At 35.0% G+C, this 12,441-nt stretch overlaps 1 protein-coding gene across 4 annotated transcripts in view; it reads right to left on the bottom strand.

Moving 5' to 3' along the window:
- Positions 1-12,441, bottom strand: part of CDK17 (cyclin dependent kinase 17) — a 110,545-nt gene that overhangs the window by 23,706 nt on the left and 74,398 nt on the right. For 3 of the 4 annotated variants that reach the window (XM_058741713.1, XM_058741714.1, XM_058741712.1), the window contains 3 exons: positions 9,884-10,048; positions 5,583-5,716; positions 2,798-2,923 (listed from right to left, as the gene is read on the bottom strand). In XM_058741713.1, the coding sequence (XP_058597696.1) occupies positions 2,798-2,923; positions 5,583-5,716; positions 9,884-10,048 (425 nt within the window). The remainder of the gene's footprint in view (positions 1-2,797; positions 2,924-5,582; positions 5,717-9,883; positions 10,049-12,441) is intronic. The other variant, XM_058741715.1, reaches the window with a different exon arrangement.

Genomic DNA, 12,441 nt, shown 5'->3' with positions numbered 1-12,441 from the left:
GTACCAGAGCTCCTATTTTATCTCTCTACGTGGTCCCTAGGATCTGGGTTCTATTTCCCATTTCCACAGGACTGCCACATCATCCTTAATTTTGAATAAATTCCTAATTCATCATTCTGCCTCTAGTCTTTCTCTCCTTCCACTTCGTTTACACTTTTCCTGAAGCCACTTTAAGAAACAAAAATGTGATCATGTCAGCCCTTGTTTAAATCACTACCACTGAGGTCCATCACATGAGATGAATGAAGTTCAGACTCCTTATTTGGCCTGATAGCCAAAGCTTTTTACAGTCTGGATTTATCCTATCCTTTCAAGCCCTATTCTTTAATATTATTCCACATATACCCTTCATATTAGTTATAACTTCCCAACATACCTACATTCATATTTGTGGGTTTTAGTACATCAAGTTTCCTCTGCTTAAAACACCCTTCTACCGGGGTGCTTGGGTGGCCCAGTCTGTTAAGCATCCGACTCTTGATTTTAGCTCAGGTCATGATCTCACACACACTACATGAAATCGAGCCCTGCATCAGGCTCTGCACTGATGGTGCAGAGCCTGCTTGGGATTCTCTCTCTCTCTGACCCTCCCCCCGCCTCACTGTCTTTTTTTCAAAATAAACAAACAACCCCCCCCCCCAAAAAAAACCAAAAATATCCTTCTACCGACCAAGTCAACCTGACAAATTCCTATCCATCCTTTTAAAGCCGCTCAAGTATGATCTCCTTTTAAGCCTATAATATGCAAAGTCATTTTACTATCTCTTCTTTTTATCCCACAGCACTTTATACATACCTCTATTATAGGACTGTAACTATTCAAAAGAGGTCCTTACATATACAATCACCTAAACTGTGTCAAAGGTGACACTGCAACAGGGAAAGCTGAACTGTCAATGAGCAGTGGCTATTGCAAGGGTCAACTGCTACATGCTGGAAGATACTTGCAAGACATATAACTCAGAAAGGTTCTTGATAAAGAATGTATAAAGAATTTATATAAATCAATGACATAATTCATAAAGGTTCTTGATAGAGAATGTATAAAGAATTTATATAAATCAATTTTCAAAAAGGCAGAAAACCCAAAAGAAAGGAGATGACAGACTTCAGCAGTCAAATCACAAAGGAAGGCATATATCATATATAAATGGCCAATAAACATTAAAAAGGTGTTCAGCTTAGTCATCAGAGAAATGCAAAATAAAATCACAAGAAGGTAACACTACACAATGATCAGAAAAGTAAACATTTTTTAAAACGAGTATCGGGGCGCCTGGGTGGCGCAGTCGGTTAAGCGTCCGACTTCAGCCAGGTCACGATCTCGCGGTCTGTGAGTTCGAGCCCCGCGTCAGGCTCTGGGCTGATGGCTCGGAGCCTGGAGCCTGTTTCCGATTGTGTGTCTCCCTCTCTCTCTGCCCCTCCCCCGTTCATGCTCTGTCTCTCTCTGTCCCAAAAATAAATAAAAAACGTTGAAAAAAAATTTAAAAAAAAATAAAATAAAATAAAAAGAGTATCAAAACTTGGCTAAAGTGAACAAACAAAACTACCAAATACTGATGGAGTGTAAATTGGTACAAACACTTTGGAAAGCCTTTTGACAGTATTTAGGAAAGCTGAAGGGGTGCCTGGGTGGCTCAGTCAGTTGAGCATCCAACTCTTGATTTCAGCTTGGGTTGTGACCTTATAAGGTTTGTGGGATCGAGCCCTGCGTCAGGCTCCACACTGTCAGTGCAGAGCCTGCTTGGGATTTTCTCTCTCCCCCCACCCCCTCTCTGCCCTCCCTTGCTTGTGTTCTCTCTCAAAAATAAATAAACTTAAAAAAAAAAATAGCTAAACATATGCATACAATCAGTTCCAAAAATTCCACTCCTAAGTATGTACCCAACAGAAATGACTACATGTATTAACCAAAATACAGGTACAAGAGTGATAACAACCACTATTTGGTAATAACCTAAAACTAAAAAACAACCCAAATGTTTAAATGTCTATCAACAGGAGACTAGATAAAGTATAGTATACAATGGAATGCCGTGCAACAAAAAGAACAAATGAATTATGCACACAACAAACTAGATAAATACACGAGAACATTGAGCAAAAGAGCCCAATCAAAAAACAAATACATACTGTATACTTCCATGTGGATTGTAAAATATACATAAACTTGCATACATTTTTATACGTTTGTATAAAACGTAATTTAATATGAATAACCAGAACTAAAAGCATTTTAAAAGAATGTGTACATAAATGAGGATTTAAAAAAAGTCTTTCGAGATATTAAAACATACTATGAGCATAATATGGGGAAACATGGGTAAACCTAATCTTTGGCATTAGAAGGCAGGGATGTGGCTACAGTTGAGGAAGTAGGAGTAGAAAGTGAACAGAGAAGTGGCAGGATAGGGTTTCTGTGATTTTTGGAATTTTATTGATCTAGGTACTGGTTACATAGGTATGTTAACTTTGCAAAATACATTGAGCTATATAATTATGGTTTATGTACTTTTCTGTATATCTAGTATATATTAATATATATTTCTATAATACATATTATGTACATCTAGCATATATCAAAAAAACTTCTAAAAATAAAACAGAATATAGCTTAAATTGTATTCCAATATGCATCTTTAAACCCTTAAAGAATTGGAAAAAGATAAAATCCAAAAGGCAATGTAATAAAATTTAGTTATTCAAAAAGCAATATAAAAATTAATGTAAAGTGTTTACACCCAGAAAATCAAACAAGGAGACTGGATGGCATAGGTATAGGAGACTGAAAACTTACTAAAGAAGCTCTACGAGACCTTCGGCTCATTGGTTGATCAAATGGTGGACTGTTTATCTGCAACTTTTCAAGATACCCATCAGGTATTCTGATATCTGCAGGCAATGATAACCGTTTATTTAAATCCTTTAAAAAGAAAAAAAGGGAAAAAAGGTATTTGTAATCACAAATAGAAGAGACAAGGGCATTTTACTTTTGAATTCATAGGCTCTACTGTACTGTTTATTAATAAGTAATTGTCAAGTTTTATTATAGTTTCAAAGTTACTCATGTTGATTATATATAATATCTGAATGCAAATATATTTACTGTAAGCAGAAGTATACAACAGAGTTCTACAGAAATGGTACTCTGCAACTCTGTTATTTCTGAGTCCTTTTGTTGGTAAATTTCACATGGAATTTTCTTAGACATGATTTATACTTTGTAGGAAGAGGAAAAGACCACCACAAAATGTGACTGGTTTAAGTAACAACCAAGTAGATAAAGTTTTGTGCACAAGCACAGCGAGACAACTGAAATCTTTTATTAATGCTATGTCAATGGAAATAAATAAAAAGCAAGAAAAATCTCAAATAAACAACTTAACTTTATATACCTAAAGAAGCTAGAAAAAGAAAAACAATGTCCAAACCTAGTAGAAGGCAGGAAATAATAAAGATTAGAGTAGCAATATATATATATGCAAAACTCACCACAGTTAGGTGGGATAAAGGGTGGGTTTTAAAAAAGGCACTTCTATTTCTTTTTTGTTGTTAATTTTTTGATGTTTATTTTTTATTTCTGAGAGAGACAGAGCTTGAGTGGGTGAGGAGCAGAGAGAGAGGAGACACAGAATCTGAAGCAGGCTCCAGCTGTCAGCACAGAGCCCGACACAGGGCTTTAACCCATGAACCGTGAGATCATGACCTGAGCCAAAGTTGGACACTTAACAGACTGAGCCACCCAGGCACCATCTATTCCATTTAATTACAAAATGTGAACTGAGAAATCAAAAGGGAATCTTTCCTACATTATCATACCAAAAAACATAAATCCTATAAAAAATAAATCCCTGGGGTGCTTTGGTGGCTCAGCCAGTTAAGTGTCCAACTTCAGCTCAGGTCATGATCTCACAGCTCTTGAGTCCGAGCCCTGCATCGGCTCTCCACTCTCAGCACAGAGCCCACTGCTCTGTCTCCCTCTCTCTGCCCCTCCCCTGCTCTCTCTCAATAATAAACAAACATGTAAAAAAAATCTCTACTATTCATGATAGTAACCAAACCAAAAAACAAAAGTGAGATGTATAAGAACTATGTAAATATTTACTGAGAGATATCAAGTATTGAAATATATACCATGTTACCAAACGGTAATACTAAATAATTAAAAGATAATGGTTTGCTAGTTTTACATAATCCCAAACAAATCACAATAACATTATTATTAGAACACGATTATTTAAGGGGGCCCTGGGTGGCTTAGTCACTAAGCATCTGACTCTTGATTTTGGCTCAGGTCATGCATGATCTCAAAGTCGTGGGATCAAGCCCCGCATCAGGCTCTGGGCTGACAGTTTGGAGCCTATTTGGGATTCTCTCTCCCTCTCTTTCTGCCCCTCACTCCTGCCCATGCACATGTGTGCGTTCTCGCTCTCAAAATAAACATTAAAAAAATATATTTAAAATTTATATAGAAGAATACACAGAAAGTAACATCCAAAAACATCCTGAATAATAATATATGATGTGCAAGATGTGGAGGATGTTAAGAAAGAAGTCTTTCTTCAGCTATTAAAATATATGAAAGTAAGAATATCATCAAGAGTGGGTCACCTTTGGGGGGGAAATAAACACAGCTCAATAAAAGAGTTAGAAAGTCCAGACGATAGATCTTAATAGTAAATAAACTTTAAACATATGATAAAACCATATATATGATGAAGAAAATATTTTCATTATTATTGTGATATAATTTATACAGTGATATGAACAGACATCAAGGTGATCTCAAGAGTTAAAAATATTAATTTATCATTTAGAAAACTGATACTGTTTTACTTAACTGCTTTAGAAACAACCTTTTATCAATGAAAATGCAATCAACCAATGGGACAGAGACCCTACGCATTGTAATGTCAACTCAAAAGCACCAAAAACCCCAATATTCTTAATTCAAAACATGTTCAATTTTTTTGGAGAAAACTATTTTAATCTATAGTATATACCAAAATAAGAACATTCACAATCAACTTCCAATCTCAAGGTTATATATAAACTATTAATTCTTTTACATGGGGAAATAACTTATATGTTCTACAATAGTAGGTATAATAAGCCATAAAGGAAATGATAACCATATTTACAATATAAAGCAAAAAAAACCAAAAACAAAACAAAAAAAAGCTGATGCTTATTTTATGTATACATTTTGAAATCTGAAATAAAATATAAAGTATTAACTATCCAGATGAACCTCAAAAATATAATTAAAATTATTTTCTAAAAAGAAAACTTTGCTAAAGTATCATTCTGAATTTCCAGTATTTTTGAAAATTCACATTTCCACTACAACAGACCCTTACATATGTTTTGCAGAATGTTAAATATAATTAATGTATACTTGCCTTGGCATGGTAGATAATTGGAAAAAAGGAAATATTCACAAGACCATACTAAATTTTCTTACAATGTCATTTGCCTTCATGAAAATTTTCAAATGGGCATTTGCTCTGTTTGATATATATGTGTATTTATATACACAAACACACATATGCAGGTACATTTTAATTTTTTTAAATGGTTACCTCCATTGAGATCCGTCTATGTATACGATTTCTAAGACAAACACCCGTAGGTGACTGTACTTCATCAGATGATGTCCCAGAAGCTTGGTCACTCTCACCATCTGATCCCATTTTTAGATTTTCATGAACAATATCTGTATCAGAAAGTGAAACATCACTTATTGTGGGAGAGATGTATTATACCCTACTATATATCACATAATTTATTATCACTACAACTAAGATACAGACAGCCAAGACATAAAAATCATAGCATAAGAAGTCTTACATTCTGGGTGTTCTAGGTATATAGCTAACAGATCAAAATATAATTCAGATGTCTTGAAACAGTAGTGAGAAATGCTTTCACACTCTGAGATTATGAAAAACTATGGAAAAAATTAACATTCAAGTTATTATCAAGAGCTGAATAATAAAGTTATAGGCTGGAAATAACACTTGAGGATTTCTTAGTTCTCTGATTTTCCAGATCTGGAAACTGAGACTTTGAAAGGTTAAATGATTTTCAAAGGTTACACAGCTTAGAGGCAGAGCTAAAATAGAAACCTAGTCTTTTGCCTTTTATTTAGTTTAGTACTTTTCCATTAGATAATGTGTCATTGGGTCTACAGACAAATGATAACTTCTTTGAATATTCTTAAAAAAAAAAAAAGTTTTCAAAGCCACTAATGCAGCTTTCCCTCTCTAGTGTTAAAAAATAAAAGAACAATTCAAAAATTATTCATTGAATATCTATTTAACTGCAGAAATAAGTTTTTGACCACCAAAAATCTGTTTGAAGTAAAAAACATATTTAAATTACCATACAAGTGGGTTATGGTTTTGGTTTTTTGTCTTTTTTTTTAAGGACAAAAGTTAAATGAGAGAGGAGGAAGATTAATTCTATCTGGGTATACTGAAAACAAATTTGTATACTTATATACTTGCTCTATATTTGCATTTGTCAATCATCCTGTAATTCATATAGCAAGAGTTGCCCACCAGAAACATATACTAGATCCCAAACAGATCTCTTACCACTGGTTCTCTTTACAGAATTAGTCATTGGCCCCACAAGTAGGTTGTTTCATGCTAGAATGCTTTAACATACTCCCCGCCCCACTGTTGTATCTATAAGAGATGGCTTTCTCCAATTTACCAATTTGGTGAGCTCATTCTTCAAAACTATGCTCATTTGTCATTACTCAGTGAAATCTCTTCTACTCTCAGACAAGATGACTACTGTACCCACACCTACTGCTCCCATTGCACTGAAAAGCATTTTTTTGTTTCATGGGATTTTACACCAACTTCTGAGATCATTGGAGGCACGATTTAGCTTATTCACTTTAGTATTCCCCAACTTAAAAGAGTGTCTGATATTTAGAAAGTACTTAACAGGAACACCTGGGTGGCTCAGTTGGTTAAGGCTCCAACTCTTGATTTTGGCTCAGGTCATGATCCCACGGTTGGTGAGATCGAGCCCCATGTCGAGCTCTGTGCTACAGCCAGAGCCTGCTTGGGATTCTCTCTCTCCTCTTTCTGCCCCTTCCCTGTTCATGTTCTCTCTCTCTCTCTCTCAAAATAAATATGTAAAAACATTAAAAATAAAAAAGTAGTCAACAAATAATCTAAAATTGATTATTAACTAAAAATCAAAGAATGGACTAGATAACTGCACCTCTTCTTTCAAATGAAAGATTATATGAAATACCAACATGTAAAAAAATAGTATTTTATAGCTATAAATTTTTATTTTTAATGAATATTTACTTGTGAAAATGAGAACTGTTTAACAAAAAACTGAAGTCAAGGATCTTATCAAATCAGTCTCAGAATTCCTGTATTTTTGTTTTTTGTCCTGATAACACATTATTGAGAAAATTCTTACACTGGTAAGTAGTTACAAACATAATGATTTTTAATAGATACGTAATTTAAGAACACACTTCTATTACACAAAGATTTCTGGAGAAATTTCATACTAAGATTTAAACAAAAAATTAACTTGGCAATAAAAGTCAGTGCACTGGGAACTGATTCCTAATCTGATGGTATCCGACACATCTGAGGCCAAGTATTCTTTTGTCACACTTTTAAAATGCTAAAGATGATTTAATCAGCCTTCAACTTCCAGGAAAATCTGAACATCTACCTCCTTCAAGAAAATGTTGATTAAAATGCAATAATATTTTAAAATGTATAGCTGAGTTTACAAGAATACAGGCACAACATTCAGGAAGCGAAGACAGAAGTAAGAGCCAAAAGCTGTTATTCGTAATGGACTCTGTCACTCTCTTGAGGAGGGGTTGCTGATCTTGGTAAGAAGGTGCATGGGTTTAGCCACCACACTAGGATAAAAGACGAAGCCCTGGCTGTCCAAGGTGCAAGTGAGAGCCTCCCAAAGAAAGGCACAAGACTCTCAAAGTAGTACATCTTCAGTAAAGGAAAGACTTAAATAAATCTGTTCTCCTGTACAAGGACCACAAAGGAGCATATTAATCTCAGACTATGAATAAATACTTGAGTACCATCTGACTCAACCAAGAAATTACTCATGTCATTAATGAACAAATGTAGTTCCAACATGATTATCATGTTCATTTTCATTTCTGTTAATAAGACAAAAGTGAAATAATTAAGGATTATGTCAAAGTTTCATTCATTTGTCACGTGTATGAGCACTTCTTTGCTGAATTAGGTAATGGTTTTCAAGTACTAAAAGAATAAATGGCTCAATTTTGTGCCACTTACAACTGTAACAGCTACAGATACAATACACTTTTAAATTTAATCTGCATTACTAACATTTTCAATACCATTTTCTTAAATTCAGACCAAAGATCAGCAAATGTGACATGTTTTTATATGACTCCTAAACTAAAAATATTTTCTGCATCTTTAAAGAGTTATTTTAAAAGAAAAAGAATATGCAATAGAGACAACATGTGGCCCATAAAACCCAAAAAATTTACAATCTGGCCCTTTACAGAAAAGTTTGCCAATCCCTGGACTAGACAGCGAAACTATAAATCAAATCCTGATCTGAAGTGTTCTCCAATTTCTGTGGGGCAAATACTCCCTCCACGGCCAACTTCAAGTTACAATATGACCATCACTGAGCACGTAATTGGGAAGAAATGTACATGCCATTACATAAAATTTTGATTATACAGATATAACAGAAATAACCCCCAAAGCAGAGGTAATAGTAAAGTGTAGTAAAATAATTAGGAAATAATGAGTTTTAAGTATTCATTAACTTTGTTTTTAATTAGCTTACTTAATTACAGATTTATACAATTTAAATCTTAATAATGGCTACATTTAACAACCAGCTTGCAAAATTCCTGAAAACTTAACAATCATCTCTCATGAACCAGTGTGAGCCTACTCCAGTACACCATTCTGTAGGGTTACACCTATGAGGATAAAACCTTCATACATTTCTCCCCTAGATAAAACCCCACGAGAGATAAGCTCATACTCCCAAAATGAACAAAACAAATGAAGAAATAATCTACCATGACAAAGGAAGGAGATAAAGCAAGCAGCAAAATAAAACCCTCAGAAACTTCAGTTAATATAATTATGCCATGAGACTATAAAATTATTTTACTTAAAAAAATCAAAGCATGATAGTAAGATGCCATCAAAAGAGACCAGAGATGGGATGCCTGGGTGACTCAGTCGGTTAAGCTTCCAACTTTGGCTCAGGTCACGATCTCACAGTTTGTGAGTTTAAGCCCCACATCAGGCTCTGTGCTGACAGCTCAGAGCCTGGAGTCTGCTTCGGATTCTGAGTCTCCCTCTCTCTCTGCCCTCCCCTGCTCATGCTCGCTCGCTCTCTCTCAAATAAATAAATGTTAAAAAAAAAAAAAAAAAAAAAACCAGAGAGATAAAAAGAAACTTGTAGATATGTATTTTTCCTGAATACTTACAATGACACAGTGACCTAAGAATGAGAACTCAGGGGATAATCATGGATACTAATTACCGCACCGGGCTATTGCATGGTGACAATCTGGAGTTACTATGGTATGACCCTAAATTAAGCAAGCTTCTGTTCACCTTGAAATCTTGCATCCATCTCTTAAAGGTTTTGTTTTCTTTCTGGTGGACAGGTTTTCAAATGTTACTGCTCTGTAGTGTCAGTGCTATCACCTCTCTAGAGCCTTCCATCTTCCTGCTACCTCTGTTATTTTCAACTTGATTTTTATCTTACAAGAAAAATCAGATAATAAAGGCTGATTCCATACAACTATAATCTAGCTATGTACATGACCTCTAGGGAAAAAAAAAAAAAAAGACCATTAAATTACCTAGTCGGCTTCCATTTCTGGGCATTGCCATGAAGGATCCAAGGCTTCCTCCAATAACACTATGTGGTCTCCGCAACGGGGGCTTCTTGAAGGATCCTGTGTACTGGTGGAGGAAGGAATGCATACTGTGAGAGGTTGGAGGCCTGCCATTCTTCACAATAGGCTCTGTGGTTCACAGTATCCAAAATCATTCCATTACCAGCCCAAGATTCAGGATCACATGAGAAGGATTGAGAAAGCAAAACAGAAAACAAAAGGTTTATGAGATCAGTAACATTTAAGAATTCTTTGGCTATCTAAACAAAGTACCAAAATTAAAATAATTTCTATGAAAAATACTTATAGAAAATACTTTACTATTTGAAATTGGTCGAATAACTTCAGTACCCATTTCTTATGTAACCAAATTGGTTAGCAATCACAGACCTACTATTATAGCCCATAGATTTTTTTAACCATTTGCTTATTTTAATATATCCCAAGCTTGTTTCCAAACTTCTCCTACATTTACTAACTTCATATATGTCTTATGGTTACAAATGCTACATATATATGTATATATACATATATATATATGTACGTGTGTGTGTGTGTGTGTGTGTGTGTGTGTGTGTGTGTGTGTAAAAAATACATGGTCCTGGCCTGAGGGAATTTATATCCCTATTTGCTAGACATTCAAAAGGTTTGTTAGTTAATGAATAAAACAGAAGTACTTAAGCAAAGATCAAATCAGTGGCTCTGAAATTTACCCGAAATTTGGGATTTTTAATATAAAGAGCTTTTTTTTTTTTTTAAGAAATCACACTTATAAATAAGCAGCAACATTTAAAATATATAATACTTAAAAAGTTATTTAATTGTAAATGGGAGAAATCCTGTTTTGTAATGTTTACAAGGAATCTCAAGATTCCTTTCCACCTCTAAAGAAGAGCTCTAAAACAGGTTAAGGACACGATGAAGTCTTCTGTGACACATAAGTAGTCTTTTGTATTAGAATTATGTTTTTACTGGTAGTAGTCAAGGAATTTTAAAAGGAAGGGGGCTTCTCTGAATATCTCCTCTAAAACGGAGCCAGCTCTTCTTTCGTAGCTGATAATCAGGAGTAAGAATATCTCCCGATGTATTTCTCCTACCTGTAAAGGTTTATCAGACACCAAGGACAAGAAGCCCACATGGCCTGCACTTCTACTGATAATGGTTGCATATAAGATGGGAGAGGGAGGATGGGGCCAAAGGATCCTCGGGACTCAGACAAAGCCCAAGTTATCTAATTTGGGTAGAATACCAGACTGGAAAAAGGAAAAGTACCTAACTAGTAATGGATAACATCTGTCCAAAGTGTCCCATGGCCTGTACATTCCTTGGCAGTAGCTGGCTGATCAAGGATTTGGGGGATCTTAATTTAAACCTAGTATAATAATGAATGATTTCATAATGAATAGGGAGGGGTATCTGATACAAATGCAAAAATTAAATAGTCAAACAGTGTAGGTAGGATACAAGCTAGAACACATAAGAAAACTTTTCTCTTCCAAGGTTGTCATGTTTCTTATCTGGAATCATAATAAAATACATTGATAATCTGCCTATAGAAAAGTTGCTGTGGGGAATAGAACTTTTACAGTCTTGAGGAATACAGCTTAAAAAAAAAAGAGAGAGATCATAAAACATTCAATTATTCAGGGGACTTTTATTGTGTGCCTACCATTCCAGGTCCCGGGCATCAACAGGTGAACAAAATAAACAAGGTACTACTCTCTAAGATTATAAGATCTTATGGAAGGGAAACAAGAAACTAATGAATAAGAAAAATATTAGATGATAGGCAAGATGCAAAAGATTAAAAAAAGAACAGAAAATAAAGGAGTGGCTATTTTACACTAGACACTGAGTAAAGTTCTCTCTATAGAAGTCTTTTTGACACAGATATAAATGGAAAAATGAGCCAATCCTGGGAAGACAGGTGATGGTGAGTTAAAAGACATTCCAGACAAAGGGTAAAGCCACTGCAAAAGTCAACATGTGGCAGGAATCTGACTTGCTAGAACAGTGGTCCTCAAACTTTAGCATGTTTCAGAATCACCTTCAGAGACTTGTTAAAATAGAAGATTGCTAACTCCTAGCCCCTGACTTCCCGACTCAGTAGGTCTGATGTGGAATCCAAAAATTTTCATCTCTAACAAATTCTCAGGTGATGCTGATTGTTGCTGACCCAGAGATCAAACTTTAGAAACACTCTGTTAGAAGAACACAAAGAAGGCAAGTGTAGCTGTAGTACATAATTGTTATTTAGTGAAGGCAGAGAGATAAGCAGGTTTGTATGTAACTGCAAAAGTTCAAATTTTATTCTGACATTGCAATCGGTTATGGTAGCTTTGAAGCAGGTAGTAATATGATCTCACTCACGTTTTAAAGATACCACTCTGAGAGATCAGAGATGGTGGGAGGTAAGGAAGTGGAATAACTGTAAAGTAGCATGAGAGGGATCTCCTTGTGGTACTGGAATACCTCTTTATCCTGATTGCAGCAGTGGTTACATGAATCTACATGTGATAAAA

This window comes from Neofelis nebulosa, chromosome 8 (genome assembly GCF_028018385.1).
Source record: "Neofelis nebulosa isolate mNeoNeb1 chromosome 8, mNeoNeb1.pri, whole genome shotgun sequence".
Lineage (NCBI taxonomy): Eukaryota > Metazoa > Chordata > Mammalia > Carnivora > Felidae > Neofelis > Neofelis nebulosa.
This window is presented reverse-complemented; position numbering and strand designations above follow the sequence as displayed.